Raw genomic sequence first — 18,932 nt, 5'->3', positions numbered from 1 at the left:
ATCGGCTCATAGGACTTGGTTAGAAGCTCGTCATCACTAGATTAGGGAACCATGGGAGAACCTGAGTGATCCATTAAATCTGGAAACAGTTCATAAAAATCATTTGTTGGCTGGAACGTTTTTCAATCCTCGACCAGATTCATCCCAGGTTTGCTGGATTACCCAGGTTTAACCATTATTATGATTAATAATAATAAACAGGGTTTATATAGCGCCAATATTACGCAGCGCTGTACATTAAATAGGGGTTGTAAATGAGGGACAGATACAGACAGTGACACAGGAGGACTCTGCCCCAAAGAGCTTGCAATCATGATAGTCTATCTTCTTCAGTCTTGGAGAACTGTAACAAATCAGGCCCATAGTATATGTATGAATTCATAGATATTTTACCTAACCCAATTTTACCTCTCCAAAGTGCGGAGTCCTATTCTCTTTACAGTTATAACTAGAACAGGGGTTTCCTTTATTATCATCAACTACTTTTGGATTTATTTTTTTGGACCGGGGGCAATGGTCACCAGGAGAAATAAAAGCCTATAGGACACGGCAGTGACCTGGAGGTCAGCGGGAGGAATCATGGACAGGGGGATGTGGCAGGATTGGCAATCGGAGGCACAGACATCTGTAGTATTTCCAGTCTTTTATATTTATTCCTTTTTGGAATAAATATATAAATTTTAATAAATATATTTATTTTTGTATTATTTTATATTGACATGATTGCTTCACTTTAGTGCACACCATTGCTTTGCAGTAATGCTTCTTATGGTGCCAATCATTTTAACGCATGCTCTCAAGCTGCAAGATTACTGTTTTATGTCACTTTAAATTAGAAATGGCAATTCAGTATATCTAATCATCAGAAAATGGAATCTATAGCCAATCATAGTCGGTATTCCATGGGGCTAGTTTCACCTGCTCACATTCCCAGGTACAAAGATTTAGCCTGTGACTCCCTGATTTTCCATCCAGCTGCGTCCTCTCGCCTGCCCTTTGTGTTTATGTGTTTTGAGGAGTGGACGGGCTGTGTGGGTACGTGGCAGGTGTGAGGTGTAACGTTTCAGGTACATATTTTGCATCAGGGAGGGGTTGGTAAAGGTTGTATGTGTTTTGTGTGCATTTGGGGATGTGATCTGCTGCTTACTGTATACATGACTCAGTGCAGCTTAAACGTATCCGGAGCTGATAATGCTGCATAAATGGACCGAGTCGGCACTACATGGATATAAATGGATAAACCTGATGTGACCGCATGAGAGCAGGGAGGAATGAGCAAATATATAAATCCTGTTTAGTAATAAAAATAATAATATTAATAGTAATATTTTGCATGGGATTTTTTTGCACGCCCATTCACGGTGCAATTCATGGTGTAATTCTGCAGAGAGAGAAAGTCTCCGTATTATTAAGGACAACCCAGCCTATAGAGTAAAATAACTGCTCCCTGTGTGCCATAATAACAGCCCAATGATTTGGGAACAAATAAGTATAATACACCAAAAACAGGTAAACATACAACTTGGAAGGGTGAGGGTGGCGTTCACAACCCAGATTTAGCCTTTAATTGCTTCTTGGTTGGACACAGTGTAAGATCTTTTGTGGTTGTCAGGTATGGAGGAAATGATATCTTTCTTTGCCAAGAAGATCAATTGAATATTAAAGTAACTTTAGCACCTATTCACACTATTGCAGTGAAGCAATGCTTGCCACCCAAAAATCTAGCCAATAGCGTCATAGACAACCTGACTTTAATTCATCATGTATTTGTCATTTTTACTAATAGGAATTTTAAAGCATTATGAAACCAGTCCCACACTTTAACATACAGGTCTATGAAGAGCTAAAGGTGTAATACTTTGGAGCAGACAATTTTTTTGAGCGTAGGCACTGGGCAAGGTAAGTATTTCTCTTTTTGCAAGAAGAGCTTTATGAGCTTTTATTTTGGCAACAGAGCTGCTTTAGGCTTCTCATAATGATTTTACTGTGGCAGGATATTAATGCCGCATGACTTCTTGTTCACAGGTGATGCTGCTGGGAGATTCTGGTGTTGGAAAGACGTGTTTTCTCATCCAATTTAAAGATGGTGCGTTTCTATCTGGCACCTTCCTGGCCACTGTTGGCATCGATTTCCGGGTGAGAGTTGACTCTCCACTCTTTTGCCTTTTGATATCTTTCTAGGATTTCAGACCTTTCTTTTCTTTGTGCTTTGGGCACCTCTTTCCACCATCCAGTCCTGTGACATTCTATATCTCCAACGCTGCAGCTGCCACTTATTACTTTCACCTCTGTACAATAAATGCCTCCACTATCTATCCATTTCCCTTTATCTCCGTGCTTCCTGATTCCCTGCTTGTTGCTAAGTTCTGCCTTTCATAGCTTATCTGGCTATACCGTAGTTGACATTTTTAATACATTAGAAGGTACATGTGATAAAAACTTTAAATCCAACCAAAATCTTATTAAGTACGAGGGCATTCTTGATCGAGTTTGGAGAGCTCCCTAATGAGTTTCCAATGGCTGGTGATTGTTGGAAATATCTCCAGGCTGATTAAACAAAAAAGATAGATGTTCAGGTTGAGTGGTGCACTATTGTCATCCAGGTAAATGAGCAATATCGGAGGATATTGATCTCTTACCTGTTTACACTAGTATATGGTAGGCATTACATACTGGCCAATGCTAGCAAGACTGCACATAAAGTATGGAGCATTTACAGTTTTTGGGTAATGAAGAGCTTGAGGTTTGACTTCAGGAGTATAAGCTTCTCACACTCCCCTTATATTTATCACAAACTAGATATTGAACACTTGGAATGACAATGGTGCCCATTCTGGACCTGGATGCTCTTTACAGATCTGGTATAATTGTGAAGCCTCATGATGGATATCTATGTGTGGAGCGGTCTTCTTGGGAGCCATCTTTGCACATTTACCCACCATACCTGTACCTATAGTACCACCTATCTTAGCCAAAAAACAAGGTTCTTATATCCTGTTTGGTTCTTTTTACATTCATCTAGGTGGATTAGACTGCATGGAGTTGGGGAAAAGATGGAAACTCCACATGGGAAATCTGCCCACTAGTGTGCCCAAGACAAATAATTCAGACAACTAGCGCTAACCCATAAAATAAATATTTTGGATGTTTATCCTTTATATATAGGCTATATCCGGTATGGCTGGTCAGTGCACTATAGTTACTGGCTTGTGCCAACATTTGAGCCTTAACAACATACCAAACCAGAAATTTAACTTTTCTAATTGGTGCTAAAGCAACCTTAGGAAGACACTATAATCACCAGCAAGAATATATGCTGCCATCACCAGTTTTTCCAGATCTTGATGTTTCTTTTGAGCTTAGCTAAGATTTATAGAATTTTGCTTACTGCCATGGTATTGATCTCCATGTCATGAGTTCACAGGCCAGCCTTGCCGTGGTGACACCATGGGTCTGAAAGGGCCCTTAGTCTCCACATAAACAGAACATTACATAGTTTGTAATATTTATATCTTGGAACAAACTGATTAAAATATTTTCCATTAGCAACAGTGCTACAGCTTCTTGCAACAGGCTTAAAACACGGACAGCTCAGGGCCAGTAGCAAGATGTTGTCTGCTAGATTGGACTGATTTATGTAGCAAGTTCTCTTCCTTTGCCTTTTAAACTAATTTGCTTTACTTGTTTCTTTTCATGTAACCTGCTAAAGCATTGTTTTATAACATATATGTATATGCAGCCTATATACTTGTTATATGTATGTGCAGCCTGTATACTTGTTACACACCTGTCTATCTGATTTCTCTAATCTAAGCCTAGTATGAATGGTAAAGTAAATGTAAACCCAACCAATATTTTATAAGATTTTACCCAAGTTTTTATAATTTCAGAAATAATTTTCAACATTTTTTATGTGTAGCTCTCAATAAATTGAATACCATTAGGCACTTCCTATCATAGGAGACGACATTCTTCCCCTGTTGTCCATTGTGGTTTTGCATTGTCACTTCAGCCATAGCAGCTAGTTATAACTCCAGCTGATGAAGAGAAATCAGATCATGCAAGGTGCATGTACCAATAGACTTGTTTTTGATATAAAGAATGAGAACTTCTTTGAAGTTTTAGTGATGACTGTGTTCCATCTGCGGGCAAATTCGATCTCACTAAACTGCAGGGTCAGCTTACGTACCTGCCCATCCTGCTCTCCTGTGAAATTAAAGAAAAAATCCTTAGTGAGAAGATGTATCAATATTTAGTCGTCTTATTACCATTTCCCGAGACCCTCGGAGTTCCCAGGATCCTAATGCTTCGCATGGGGACATTACCGCTCTGTACAGGAGCGTGTTCTCCAGAAATGTGAGATCCTTTGTTTTCCAAGGATCCTGGAGACCCATTGATGTAACCCACCCGAAGCCTGGAAATAAGAGAAATCTATTTTAGGATTTATTTAGTTTGAGTTGTGGCAGCAGGAGATTTGGAGCAGCTACAAAAGTTGCTTACATCTTACATTTTTCATTTGACTTTCACTGTTCTATGTAGTGTAATTTTGCAGATCCAACATAGTATAAACTCCCTTACAGAATACCATGTTTGATTACCTCTGTTTTCTTTGCAGAATAAAGTTGTCACTGTGGATGGACTGAAGGTTAACTTGCAGGTAAGTAAAAGGTTTTGTGCCTATCATTTATTTCATACAAACGTGCTATCCTCATATGGAGAAAATAGCTGCTGATCATGGCAGTTACTTTCACTCCTTTCCTATGGTGGCAACAATCTGCTGTCAAATCTTATCTTGGCAATGTTGCCACCACAGTGTGCATGCTACAGATATTTCTGAGGTGTCCTCTGTTCCCATGTCACATACAGCCATGCTTGCCAAGGAAATCCAGAAAGGATGATTGACAGTAGCAACTCCATACTGTCACAATGGGTCTGATTTATTAAAGCTCTCCAAGCCTGGAGAGGATACACTTTCATCAACGAAGCTGGGTGATCCAGCAAACCTGCAATTGATCTGGTCCAGTATTCAAATTATTTGCCAAAAAATAGCGAATGACTTTGTAGAAATCCATTCCAGGTTTGCTGGATCACCCAGCTTCACTGATGAAAGTGTAATCCTCTCCAGCCTTGGAGTGCCTTCATAAATCAGACCCAATGTGTGGTGTTTCCTGAAATCATTTTTTGGCTTGGAGAGAAGGACAGTGAGACAAGATCTTGGTCCTGCCAGCCAATATGGGTCATGCAGATCAACAAAGGAAAGCAGTCACGAGTTAGTATTATAAACACACAATCAACCTTCCTAAAGTTATTCACATGTCTCATTCCACCATTTTCCAAAAGTAAATAGAATATTCCACATGAGCTATTAATATCATTAACAATACCCAGGATTTATATAGCGCCAACATATTACTAAGCCCTGTACATTAAATAGAGGTTGCAAATAGGACAGACAGAGACAGTGACACAGGAGGAGGAGAAAAGAACCCTGCCCCAAAGAGCTTACAATCTAGGAGGTGGGGTAAGCCGCACACAATGGCAGGGGCATATGGAATGCTGCACCCACCATTCCAAATACCCCCTCCTATTGTGTGCAGCTTCCCCCACCTCCTAAATCGTAAGCTCTTCTCTGCAGGGTCCTTTCCTCCTGCACAGTAGTGAGGCTTTAAGAGACAGAAGAAGTTTGGTAGGCAAGTTTAAAAAGATGGGATTTGAGAGCTCTTTTAAATGAGCAGAAAGAAGGAGCAAGCTGAGTAGAATGAGGAAGACCATTCCAGAGAGTTAGGGCAGCTCTAGAAGTCTTGTATCCGTGCGTGTGATGAGGTTATGAGTGAGGAAGTCATTAGTAGGTCATTGGAGGAGCGAAGATTTCTTTAAATCCTTCAGAATCACATATGTATATCACATATACAAGCCAAATAAAACTATACAGATGGCTTTTTGGGCATCCAATATCCAGTATATGGAATCCAGGAATCCTTTGACTCATTGTTTTTACCTTCTTAGGCTACTCCTAGACAAGTGATAATAGTTATCTGATCTGACCATTGTGGTGAGACTTGTATGTGATGGCTAGAATGTCGCCCCTAAAGGAAAAACTTCCTATCTGCCCTAGGTATTACTATTCCAAATCTTACCATTATAATAAAAGGCACTGCCAAGAACTAATTCCTTCTGCTACTGACTAAAACATAATGATTTAGTTTAATAATGAGTTTTTTGGGTTGGTCGTGTTATGCCTACACAATGACCTGTGCCTACACTCCACGCTAGATTTTTGTTTGCTTGAGACAAACATTTCATTTTGGGTGAAAATCTGGTGTCTGTATGGCTGTCCACTATGTACACGTCAGATGATTCTCGCCTGATAGGAATGGTTGGGCTCATCGGGCCAGAATCTGACGTGTACAGGGGTCACCTGATGTTGTTCATGGATTTGTTCCGACGGATCCATGAACGACTGGTGAATGACCACCACACAAGTCAATAGAGAATAGCATAGCGGGGTGCTGCTCGCTTGTTCTCCCGCTTCCCCTCTCCATAGAACAGAGCCGCACAGTGTGTACAGCACTCGTTTGTCCATTCATCCGTCAATCCTTTGTTGCCGGAAACAATCGCAAAAGATCATTTCCAGCGACAAAAACTGAATGTGTGTACGTTGCCTTAGTTGTCCTCACATCACCGATAGCTGGTGGCTAATGACCATTATTGTATTGTATGTGGTCAGACATGGTGGGGCAACGCCCTCATCTCCCTCTCTCCATAACAGTGCTGTCTATACATCTCTTGTTTCTTCTATTGTTGCAGGAAATTATAACTAAATTGTTCCTCCATTGGCCGTTGTTGCACATCTGTACAGAGCTTTTATTTTTTAAGTTGCTGAAAATCAGTTTGTATATCTAATGCTTCGTATTTACATTTCTGCAGATCTGGGACACAGCAGGTCAGGAACGGTTTCGAAGTGTCACACATGCGTATTACAGAGATGCACAAGGTAAATCCGCTAATTATCACTTTTTAAAGCTAAACTGCAAGTAAAACATCACTATTTGTTACAAATAACACCATTTATTGTATAATACAATTCTTGTATTTGACGGCTTAGGCACCTGGTTACATGATCCTTTAATGGAGGTTGCAGAGCTTAGTTTGTCTGATCAATATCTAGGATCATGTGATAAGTGCCTAGGCATTTATTCAAATATGCAACATTTGAAGAATGTACTTTGAAAGGTTTTACACCACTCATCTGTATCCATGTTTAGGGTTGCTGTGGGGTATATCCAGGCTCCTGAATTGTTTACTTGCAATAATTTTGTTTTATACCATATCATGACAAAGTCTTTTTAAGCTCCAGATATCATACAAGGAACGCTGTCATATCTGCTATCATTCAGCCACAATTCTAAATGACTTCCTCGCTTAAGGGCAAGCCAGCAGAAGAATGCCAATGTATGGAGTAGTTGTACCAGCTATGATATCTATAGTTTGATTGGTCTGGTTATAATAGTGAATTATAAAAGGCACAAAATGGTCACATTTCTGTTTTTGTTCCTACAGCATTGCTCCTGTTATACGACATTACAAGCAAGACGTCGTTTGACAACATCCGTGTAAGTGACAATTGTCCGAGTCTCTTCCCTTAATCTTCATGTTTAAACAATTTACACTGACCGGCCACTTATCAGGTACACCTTGCTAGTTGCGGGTTGGATCCCTTTTTGCCTTCAGAACTGCTGTCATTCTTTGTTACAAGGTGCTGAAAACATTCTTCTGTGATTTTGGTCTAAATTGACACAATGGCATCACACAGTTGCTGCAGATTTGTTGCCTGTTGAAGAGGAACTAAACTCAAAAACGTCCGAAACAAAAGAAAATCCACTTACCCTCAATCCCGCAGCTCAGTCGATCGGTCCAGAGGATTTTTCCATTGGGTCCAGTGTCGTCCTGGTATCGATCTTCAGGCCTGTGCTCCAGATGCTACCATATTCTCCTCCTCTTCCGGGTTCTTCTTACTACATCACCCGACCCAGGCGTGGGATCGGGTGATGTAGTTGGGGAAAACAAACTTGCCGACCTCACTGCGCACTAAGGTGCTTGGGTATGCACAGAAGGAGCACTAAAGAACCTCCTGGGATACGTGACGTAGGTATCCCGGGAGGATTTGTGCTCCCATTCTAGGAGATTGAGAATTAGAGGGGGGGTGCTGCACCCTTTTTTTTTTTTGTAAAAAAAACAAACACACAGAATTTTTACTTAACATAAAACGGTTGTCTACCCTTTTATATAAAGGGAAAATTCTGAGTTTATGTACGCTTTAAGTTAGTTTGCCCAGTTAGTTATATTAGTGCCACATCCCATATATTTAACCTTCCTAGCGGTCTAATGTCTTGCTAATTTCCATGCAAAAAGTGGTACAATTTTTTGCATGGAAATTTATTTTTCATTGTAGGATATAATTCTTGAGCATAACTCACCGATATTTAATAAATTTAAAACACAAAAATCTGTTAAAAAATTAAATAAAAAAAAATGTAATGTAAGTGTACTGTAGCTTATATAATATATATATATATAAAATATGATTATATACATAATATATGAATATTTCTTTGTATTGGACTCAATACAGCCATTTTGTATTGAATCAAATACAAAATTATTTGAACTTCCCCCTGATCCCTCTGCCGGCACCGACATCACTGGGAAACCCCGGAGATTGTCGCTGCATTCGCCGGCTGGAGATCAAGGAGGAAGGACCTGTCCCCAGGACCTGCGTGGACCAGCAGGTCGCCGGGGGACGACAACGGAGCAAGGTAAGTGGGTTATTTTTTAGTTAAAAGCTACCCCGAGTGTGACTCGGGATTACCACTATTTGCAAGTAAAATCCACGCCGAGTCACATCAGGAACACCGCTAGGAGGTTAACTAGAAGACAAGATACCACATAGAGTGGATTTTGTGTTGGATTTAAAAGGCACATATCCTCAAAGTAATGACCTAATCAATCTTGTGTTGATCAAAAACAATATGTTTCTATTACAATAGTTTTTAAACATGGAAATTTTACATAGAAAAGTCACATCCTCATAAAACATTCTTAGTATATGCGCATAGGTTGTTCCAATTGAGATCTGAGTACAATCATCAATTCACAATTATATATAGATGAACACCAAACATGTAAATTTTACTCAATGCCTGGACATAACCACTTCTTCAGACGTTATTACATGGTGCACATAAGCCAAGAATTTTTGCTTGGAACAGTTGCAGTATTACAACCAATCACTTCTATACTTAAACCTTAGATGAGGGAGGTCCAGGAGGCCATAAATTTATACTCAACTGTGGTGTTATAGGAGTCCGAACCCAGAGGTGTTGTGGTTTTTCACATACAGGTCTTTCACCGATCACAAAAGACAATGCTTCCCCAACCAGACCTCTACCTACTTGCAAGGGATGTATGAGATGTAGGAATACATCCCTTGCAAGTAGGTAGAGGTTTGGTTGGTGAAACGTTGTCTTTTGTGATCGGTCAGAACCCTGGGTTCTGACTCCTTTAACACCACTGTTGGATAGTTATTTATGGCCTCCTAGACCTCCCTTGTCTAAGTATGAAGTATAGAAGTCATTGGGTGGGATACTGTGATTGTTCCAAGCAAAAATACCTAGCTTATGTTCACCATGTAATAACTCCTGAAGAAGTGGCTATGTGCCTGCGGAACGTGTTGAGTAAAATTTACAACTTTGGTGTTCATCTATAAAAAAATGTGAATGGATGATTCTACGAGGATCTCAATTGGAACAACTTTTATATATATTCTGAATGTTTTATGTGGTTGTAACTTGTGGAAATGTATATGTTTTTATTGATTAAATACTATTGTAATTAAAATATATTATTTTTATTCAACACAAGATTGATTTGGTCATTACTTTGAGGATTTGTGCCTTTAAAAATCCCACACAAAATCTACTCTATGTGTACATCCATGATGCAAATCTATTGTTCCCTTCTATCCCAAAGCTGCTCTATTGGATTGAGCACTCATGGCAAGAAACTAGCTTGAGAAGTTTTGAGTTTGTAGAACAGGAGTGTTACCCGGCTGGCATCAACAGTCATGCCAAATTCAAAGTCACTTTTCTTTCCTAGTCTTATGTTTTGTTCGAATTTCACCAGTTCATCTTGACAAATCCTGCATGCCTTCTGTGTGATTGGCGGATTATTTATTTTTGTTAACAAGCAGTAAACAGGTGTTCCTAGTGTCAAAATTATAATCCAACCTGTTATTATTAGCATGGCCACATCCCTTAAAACATAGGAGATTCAATTATAGTGAATAACCAGTTGGTGGGATGTTTTAAGCCAACAAAAACATAAAATGTTAACAAAAATTTTTTTACAAATGTTTTATACTGTATAATTAAGACTTTCCTTATTAAATAACATTAAGACTTCACAAATAAAAAATACATGAATAAAATCATTGATCACACTCATACTCCTTTCGGGGCATACCTATAGGGTAAGGCCAATGCCCTTTCTACGTGTTTCGCGGACAAATATTTGTTTCCTCAGGAAAAAGATCATCTATCATCACAGAAGTGCATACTATAAATTCTCAGTTTGCATCTTATTATTCAAAACTACATCATAGCTTACAATATTCTATACATGACAAAATGACAACTTACATAGATATAGATGTCCCTGGTGTGAACGGTTATTTGGGGTACTTCTCACACAGAATGGTAGGAAATGGATAGAGCTGCAGGAGATACAGAGGCAGCAATCAAACAAATGCCTTTAATGTAACAAAACAACTTCATAAAAACTCCCATTGCAATACCGTCTCTACCATAAACTAAAAGCACACCGTGGTCAGTGTATCTATGTGTATCACTATTTTCCCCAGTCTTCCAAACCCAAAGAAATATAAAAAAAAATCCACATACCATCACAAATCTGTGCCTTTGTGTTTTAAATGAATTGCATATATTCTATTTAACCAGTTTGGTTCCTCAATTATGCAGTTGTTTTGTTACATTAAAAACATGTGTTTGGCCCAATTTTCTATCTTTGGTAGGGGATCTTCATTGTAAGCTTCTTCTCTAGAGGGAAGTGTTGGGAAAAAGTTCACCATTCTCTGGTTAAAATATTTAAAATGGTTTGGTTAAAATGTCAGCATTATACATGAGGTACTATCTCTGTAACTATGTATATATAACTGTTGTACTTTATTATTATTATTATTAATAATATTAAACAGGATTTATATAGCGCCAACATATTATGCAGCACTGTACATTAAATAGGGGTTGCAAATGACAAACTAATACAGACAGTGACACAGGAGGAGAAGTGGACCCTGCACCGAAGAGCTTACAATCTAGTAGATGGGGGAATTAACAACACAATAGGAGGGGAGATATGTAGTGCTGGGAAGTAGTGATGGTTTTAAACGACAGAAGAAGACGGGTAGGCAAGTTTGAAAAAAAATGGGTTTTGAGTGCTCTTTTAAATGAGCAGAAAGAAGGAGCAAGCCAAATAGGACGAGGAAGACCAAAGTTTTCCTCTCTGATTGTTGTCATTCTTTCTAGCAGAGCCGTCCCCTCCACCCCTCTCCTTCCTGCCATTGTTCAATATAGGAGGGGAGCGTCTGGGCAGGAGGAGAAGACATAGCTCAGAATTGTAGAATGGGGATATGTATGACTCATGTCCTTTAATGGGCCACATGGTCCCAATATGGATACTTTGGTCTAAAATTAGCTGTTGGTTCATTAGTAGATGCCCCAAATCCATTCCTTGTCCATACATATATTTGTGTGTATATAATATATTGCTATATATTTTACTTTTTTATTTATTGTAATGTAATAAAATACTTTGCTATAGGGACTCCCATTTCTTTTCTTCCAATCTTTCCCCTGTTGCCCCAATCCGCCCCGAACGCCTGGGGAAGTTCCTATTATTATAGTATAATATATCCCAATTTATATCCTAAACCTCATCAACCCCTAGTTTCCTCTTGAAGTATACATCCTATTATTTGGATATGGGAGGGAACATGTGATCCCCTCTGCGCCAGTTCCTATAAAGTAAGGGGAACCCTCACTGTTGTCTTTGCTTTGGAAGTTCCCCAGAAATCTGGGGGATCCGTGTACCGAGGAGAGCAACTGAAATACCTACAGTAAAGTGCACCTTTCAGATTGGTCTTATTTTAGGTTTACATGGCAGGTAATGAAGGACTTTGTGTATGAGGAAAGACACCACCACCTATAGTTACCACCTGGCTGGTACTTTCCCATAAAAAGGTGCCAATGGTACCCCAGAACCACCACCATTTTCAAGGCCATTTTTCAGCCACCTGCAGCACCATCTGTCAAGTTTTATTGCTGTCTGTGGCCTTACTGCAACCAAACTTTGATATTTCATTAAAAAAGGAAGAATTACAACCTTTTCAAAGTTATTATTACTGTCCGTGTCTTTGTTTCTTTTCTTGCTGCCAATTAAACAGAAAGTGCGGCACAAACTTCTCAATATAGTCCCAAAGAGAAATAAAAACCTAACCAAAATATTTGGTTTTCCAAAGTTAATTCATCTAATACAGGTCACCTATAAATAATGGTATTTTTTTTTTTATAATTTAAGTTAAAAAAATATGAATTTTTTCTTTAACATCATTGTATAAAAATGTTTATTTCTCTCTGACATTGTCAGGCTTGGCTTACAGAGGTGCACGAATTTGCTCACAAGGATGTGGTCATCATGCTGCTCGGCAACAAGGTATTTGTAACTTCCTGAACTGCTGCATTTCTCCGAATTGTGACACCCACTGGTTTCATACATGGTGTGCAGAATATGGGTAATGGGGTGCAGTACGCAGCTATATCCCAATAATTGCTGCAGCTGCTACAGATTGCCTTCTGTAAACTCTTTTAGAACTGAAACTCCAAAGTCATGTAGTGACAAATACAGTGTCTGTACACTAGAATTTTCCCCAGATAATATTTTTTTCTCCCTGCTTGTTTTTCTTTTTTATTTTTTTTAGGGCTCCTTTAACTCCCGTAGCAAAGCGTTGTGTTTTTGCTGCAGTTCCCAACATTAAAACACACAAAAATTATTTTTTCTCAGTGTGCTGAATTTCCATCAATGAGATCTGCTGCTAAAGAGCATTGCAACACACTGCAGCAAATATAGTAAAATAAAGTGGCCCTTCCATGCAGTTTTATTTCCCTACAAAGCTATTTGCTAGAAATAAAAACTTGTGGAAAATAAAGAAAAAGGAAATGCATGAACAAAGTAATTATTTTGCTACCAGTGAATGATTAGTAAAAGGCATGTTGGCTGTTTTATAAATGTGCCCCTGCGTAATATTTTGCAATGTAACAAATATGTTTAGATGTTCTTGGCTGCATTGGTTTCTTTTTTTGATTAGTTGATTGATATTTTACACATTGCAATATTGTCCTCTAATCCAATACCTTTCGTGCACGGTCAGTGCTGCAGCCAGCAGGTTCATTTGTACACAAACCACACACAACTACCATGATTAGGCATTGTTGCAAACACATAATCAGGAACCACAGTGACTGGTATTGTGAGCACTGTGGCTTTCAAAAACTGTATGGACCCAGAACTGTAAACTCGTATTTGTACTGCACCACAAAGTTAAAGTTCCATTGCAAAGTCCAACAAATACCTCCTGTTATTGAAATACAGCTAATACTTCTTTTGTGTGATAGTGTAACAACAATGTACTGTCCCTGAATTCAGAGCGGAATTGTCACTCTCATATAGGTTGTGCATTCTTGCACTACAGCTGGACTTCCTAGCAGGGTATAAAACTAGAAGCCCTGACTGCAAAACTCTCCTCCTCTCTTCTACTGCCCCCATAATAAATAAATTCAACCACTAGATGTCCTCAGTCATTCGATTTGAATGATACCTGGTACCATTCAATCTGAAAGACTGGGGACATCCTTGTGAGTGCAGGGTATGATGAAGCCGCCCCCAGAGGGGTCATAACGGCTGTCTGTATCACTCAACATCTCCCATTGATAGAAGATCGGTAAAGCATGGAGACCGTGTGTTTGATGTGAATGGCCTAAAACCAAGGCAGAGGTAGGTATTGGTAGCTGTGTGGGTAAACTAGCAGCTGGACTTCCATATATATATATTTTTGTGCATCAAGAAATTTGTTAGATGTTTAGATTCTCCAATGCTAATGGCTTTTATACCACCTTGTTTGCAGTGTGACATGACCGGGACAAGAGTTATCCGAACAGAAGACGGAGAGTCCCTGGCAAAGGTTGGACGTTACATTTAGTACAACTTTATCAAGAGTTATGTGTCTTTATCTTTGTGCTATATCTTATTTGCTTGCTTTTTACAATTTTTCCAAAGGAATATGGAATTCCGTTCATGGAGACCAGCGCTAAGACCGGTATAAATGTGGAATTGGCGTTTACAGCTGTAGCAAGGTAAGTAACTTGTACCAGGTCTACAATGTTATCTAAACTAATGAGCTCTGGTGAGAATTTTTCTCCTCCTTTCCTTGGACACGCAAGGCCTCCTTGCTCAAGATTTTGGATTTATTCCAAGAATTGTGCTCCATATATCATCGCATTTACCTATAATCTGGTGCACAGGGGAAAGGCAATGCATGCAATAGCGTATTCTCCACACTGCCCAAAAATGTTTTTCCTGGAGGATCCAGAGGTCTTTTGCTGGTGTATTGCCTCCTTAAACAATCCTTCTGGTGACTTACCCCAAGACTGCATGCCTTGCCCTTCTCTTTGCCCCTGCAGTCCCTCATAGGTCAGCTTTATCCTTCTGTCTTGCTGATCATATTAATGGCTACCCTCTGCTGTCACAATGGTGACCATACATCACCTCCATCAGTTATATTACAGAAACAACCTTCCATTCAAGCTTAAGCACGAGGCAATTGGAGTGCATCAAGTTCATACCCAACATAAAAGAAATTCAATAAACTTACTTGCCCTGCACACTTGCAATGTTTTGTAGTTATTATTAGCCATTTAGTCATTTATCTTTTAGCTTGTCCGTGTTCTTTGACTCCCTTTGCCTTTCTATAATTAGGAAAACTTCCTGCCAGCTGTGTTGTTGGCATCACTACTATGCAAGTTTACACAAATGCAGGAAATATTGGGAAAGCTTCAGAAAATTGGCCGGTAGAGTGTAAGCCTCAGAGTAACAAAAAATGGCCACAATGGTCTTTATGTATCCAAGTGTTGGAAAAGGACAAGTCTGTGTTTAAGGCCAGGTTTGTACTTCCTACCTGTGGGCCAACTAGCTTGTGCTGCCAACGTCTTACTTCAAATGACCCTCAAGCCTAGAATTACCAGCTGAAATGATATACCCACACAAAGCACACCAAAGCAGATGAGTTAGAAGTTAAATGTTACAGTTATCCAGATACACTTAGAACTGATGTGCAGAATTTCAGAACTTCATTTTCTTAGTTCTAAATGAAATTCAGTCTCTTGATATATGGGTGGCTTTGTACTGCCCATGGCTGCCATGTCACTATAGGTATATTATAGTAGTATACTATAAGTAGTAGGGTTTTTTTGTGGCAACAAAAACAAATTTATTAAATTCTGTCTCAGTCCTGGATAACCACTCCTGCAGTCATATTTGTGTCTACTGAAGACACTGAAGATTAATATTGCAGCATAAAAAACTACATTATATGGTCAAAAGTTTGTTGACACCTGACCATCACCTATACTATAAAGCCAACAAGTGGACACTTCTCCAAACTGAGTTCAGCTGTTCTCAGTAAAGAAATTTGGTAATGGCTACAAAGACGTTTTAGGGAATTGTAAGCTTCCCATTTTATAGCAACTATTTGGGAGATAATTAGGATATGGATGAATGGAACTTGAGTGGCTTGCACAGAGATATGACTTCAACCCCTACACTTACTGTATGCATGAATTGGCAAGCCATGTCTTCTCATCCAATATCAATAACTGGCCTCACAAATGATCTTTTGGCTGACTTGTGTATAACTGTTGGAATTTGTGCCCAAAGTTTTGTGGAAAGCCTTCTCGGAGGAGTGACGGTTGGTAAAGCTACAGAGTGTAGGGGGCAAGTCCATTAATTCCCATGATTTTGTAATGGGATATCTAACAAACTTGCATGGTCAGGTGCTTCCCTTTGGCCATATACAGTAAGTGTGTAAAGTAAATGAATTGCTTTCTTAATGTTTTACTATCTGCATTCTACACAGGGAGCTAAAGCAGAGATACAGTCAGCAAGATGAGCCAAAATTCCAGATCCATCAGTACATCGAGTCACAGAAGAAGAAAAGTGGCTGTTGTGGGTACCTCTGATTTTTGAGACCTTAGGAGAAGCCATGTTGGAGAGGTTTCTGTCCCATGGAGAAAGATCCACCTTCAGCCACAGGTGGAACAAACTTATTATTTCAAACTGCCAATACTTGGAGATGTCACAATGGTGGCCCCACCAAGTGAATTTTACTCAGGACATTTTAGGACGTATGATGTATCTTATGTGGTGTAGGATCCAAATATTAAAGGGTCAGGCCATACATTGCTGGCATTTCAGTTCTAGAAAGATGCTACAGACTGAATCTCCTGCAGGCCATTTTTATGTTTTACAGACTAAGTAAGCTTTTAGTTTCCAGTTCCTCCCATATGTTGCTGCCATCATATGAAGTATCTGTTGAATTTTTTTGGTTTTATGTTATTATGGGCACCAATGTTTACCTATTACTGAAATAAGTGTTATGTGGACTGAACAATGAAATCGCCCGTTAAGAATTCATGCCAGTTGAACTGTACTTATTCATTCATATTTAAATGAAAATCTGCTTATTGCAGTGTAGAGGGAATTTGTCAAACTATCTGATTATCATTGATGTTGGGGAAAATGTTCATTTGGTAGCCCAGTTCTTCTATTGTGTGTACTTCCGCTTACAGTTTTATAGGATTTAATTGTGCATTTAATGTTGAAATATTTTAACAAACTGGTCACTTGCCAATGGCCATGTTAACTCATCAGATGCTATAATGGGCTGTGACAACTGGTTTTTGTTCATGTCAGACCTGCTACTCTCCCCATATAAATTAGTGAATAGACAGGTTGATGTACTAGGAGGTCAGATGCAAGTCAGAATGAAGACATCTTCAATTTACCATCACTTGTCAATAAACAGTGATTTTTCATTGAAGCTGCCTAAATGATCTCGCCCAATAAGCACCCAAAACATTGTTGCCTTAGGTAGAAAATTGAAGCAAATGTGGCTGCAACACAGACAGTGATGGTTTAAAGTATGGCACCACTCTTAAATATATTTTTCATAAACTCCTCTTTAGGTATTAGAGGGACCTACCAGTCCTTTTAATTGTCATGTTATTGGGTTTTGCAAAGGATACAAAAAGGCTTATTGGGCAGTCATATTGGTTCCTATTGGTGGCACATCCGCCATCTCTTAACAACTTCCATTATCTGTATACTTGTTTCATGCCAGGGGCTCTGAGCTTACTATAGCCAGTGGGTCAGCAGAACATCCATGCACCTACAATATCTCTAACAATCCCCATTTATTTTGGATCCTCCTATTTAGGGATTAATCCTAAATAAACTGAATGTGGGGAGTGCTCTGTGGAGCTTCTGTCCTATACACATACATCAAGCCCCTAACAATCTGTAAGCATATACATAAGTTGATCTCATTGTCGGCTGTCCATGAGGGCCCTACTACGGGCTGCAGCTAACTGGTCTTCAAGTCAGGATGTGATGAGCAGACCAGCCTTTGACTTTTCTCCAATAGTCAATATTTGCGTACTGCTCCTATCAGCATCTTCTGACTATTTTGCATAAATAAAGGGTGCCCAAAACCATTTTAAATGTCTTTATAGTAGAAACCTTTACATTCTTACTAAATAGGGGAAAAGTATATTTTTATGTACTTCCTGCAATGTCTGGATCACTTTGGCATGCCTTAGAAATCACCAAAAATAGACACTGCAGAGCAGAATTTTCTTGCTGGGAAAAATCTCTTGATAACAGCCGCTTTTGGCAATGTGGAGAAACGTCATATTGATAGACAGATATTTCAAAACGGGGACGGGTCCTTCCAGAGATCTCAGCGTCAAACTGTGCCAAAAAATGAAAACCTGGAGAAAGTTTTATTTAACTAGTACATGTGTGAGGATGATTTTATGTGTGTGTGTATGGTGCCCCACAATCCTCTTTTCTATTATACCTTCCTGTTTTGTATAATGTTATTATGCTGCACAGCAATTCTAAGTTTACATTTGTAGTCATAACGTTTCTCTACTTTTTTTGGTTTCACCCTGCATATCTGTAATTTATTGGAGAAGCTCCTACACCAAGTGATTTTACAAGAATGAATATTAGGACAATGTATTGCAAATGGTTTTTTAAAATATGTGGGAAGCTAATAAAAATATAGTCATGTAAGAAAAAAAAAATACAGTAAAGTTATTTTTAGGTCGGTCCTGAAAAATGTAAATACACAGTCATGTAGATGGCCAATCCAGCAATTAAAATAAAATGATTGCTGATTGAATGTTCTGGGTTGATGCATTCCTACAAATTGTTCTTTGCCTTATTAAATAAAAGCCACGTTATATGTTTTTCATTGGTGTGTGTTGCTTTATTTTTAATAAATGTAACATGAAAAAACTTGATTGCTTGATATTACTAAAGGGCAACTCTGAATTAGGAAGAACTGGCACTAAGAATTGGAAATTTGTAAAGCTAAACTTTTATGGTGAAGAATTGTATCTCTGATAGGTCGGTGTTACTTTTTTTGGCTAGATTCTTACTACCTGTGCCAGTCACAAATTCTGTGACCGGATGTAAGGGGAATTTTTCCCAGTGGAGGCAAAGTCATAAAAACTTTAAAG

General features: G+C 38.9%; 1 protein-coding gene across 3 annotated transcripts in view; it reads left to right on the top strand.

Annotated features, from left to right (window-relative positions):
- The window catches only part of RAB37 (RAB37, member RAS oncogene family), a 35,487-nt gene extending 16,827 nt beyond the window's left edge, over positions 1 to 18,660 (top strand). For 2 of the 3 annotated variants that reach the window (XM_072403327.1, XM_072403328.1), the window contains 8 exons: positions 2,026 to 2,136; positions 4,616 to 4,657; positions 6,928 to 6,994; positions 7,561 to 7,613; positions 12,724 to 12,789; positions 14,258 to 14,314; positions 14,410 to 14,486; positions 16,265 to 18,660. In XM_072403327.1, the coding sequence (XP_072259428.1) occupies positions 2,026 to 2,136; positions 4,616 to 4,657; positions 6,928 to 6,994; positions 7,561 to 7,613; positions 12,724 to 12,789; positions 14,258 to 14,314; positions 14,410 to 14,486; positions 16,265 to 16,367 (576 nt within the window). In that variant the 3' untranslated portion in view covers positions 16,368 to 18,660. The remainder of the gene's footprint in view (positions 1 to 2,025; positions 2,137 to 4,615; positions 4,658 to 6,927; positions 6,995 to 7,560; positions 7,614 to 12,723; positions 12,790 to 14,257; positions 14,315 to 14,409; positions 14,487 to 16,264) is intronic. The other variant, XM_072403329.1, reaches the window with a different exon arrangement.
- The last annotated feature ends 272 nt before the right edge of the window (positions 18,661 to 18,932 follow it).

The sequence above is a fragment of the Pyxicephalus adspersus genome, chromosome 3, assembly GCF_032062135.1.
Source record: "Pyxicephalus adspersus chromosome 3, UCB_Pads_2.0, whole genome shotgun sequence".
Taxonomy (NCBI): domain Eukaryota; kingdom Metazoa; phylum Chordata; class Amphibia; order Anura; family Pyxicephalidae; genus Pyxicephalus; species Pyxicephalus adspersus.
This window is presented reverse-complemented; position numbering and strand designations above follow the sequence as displayed.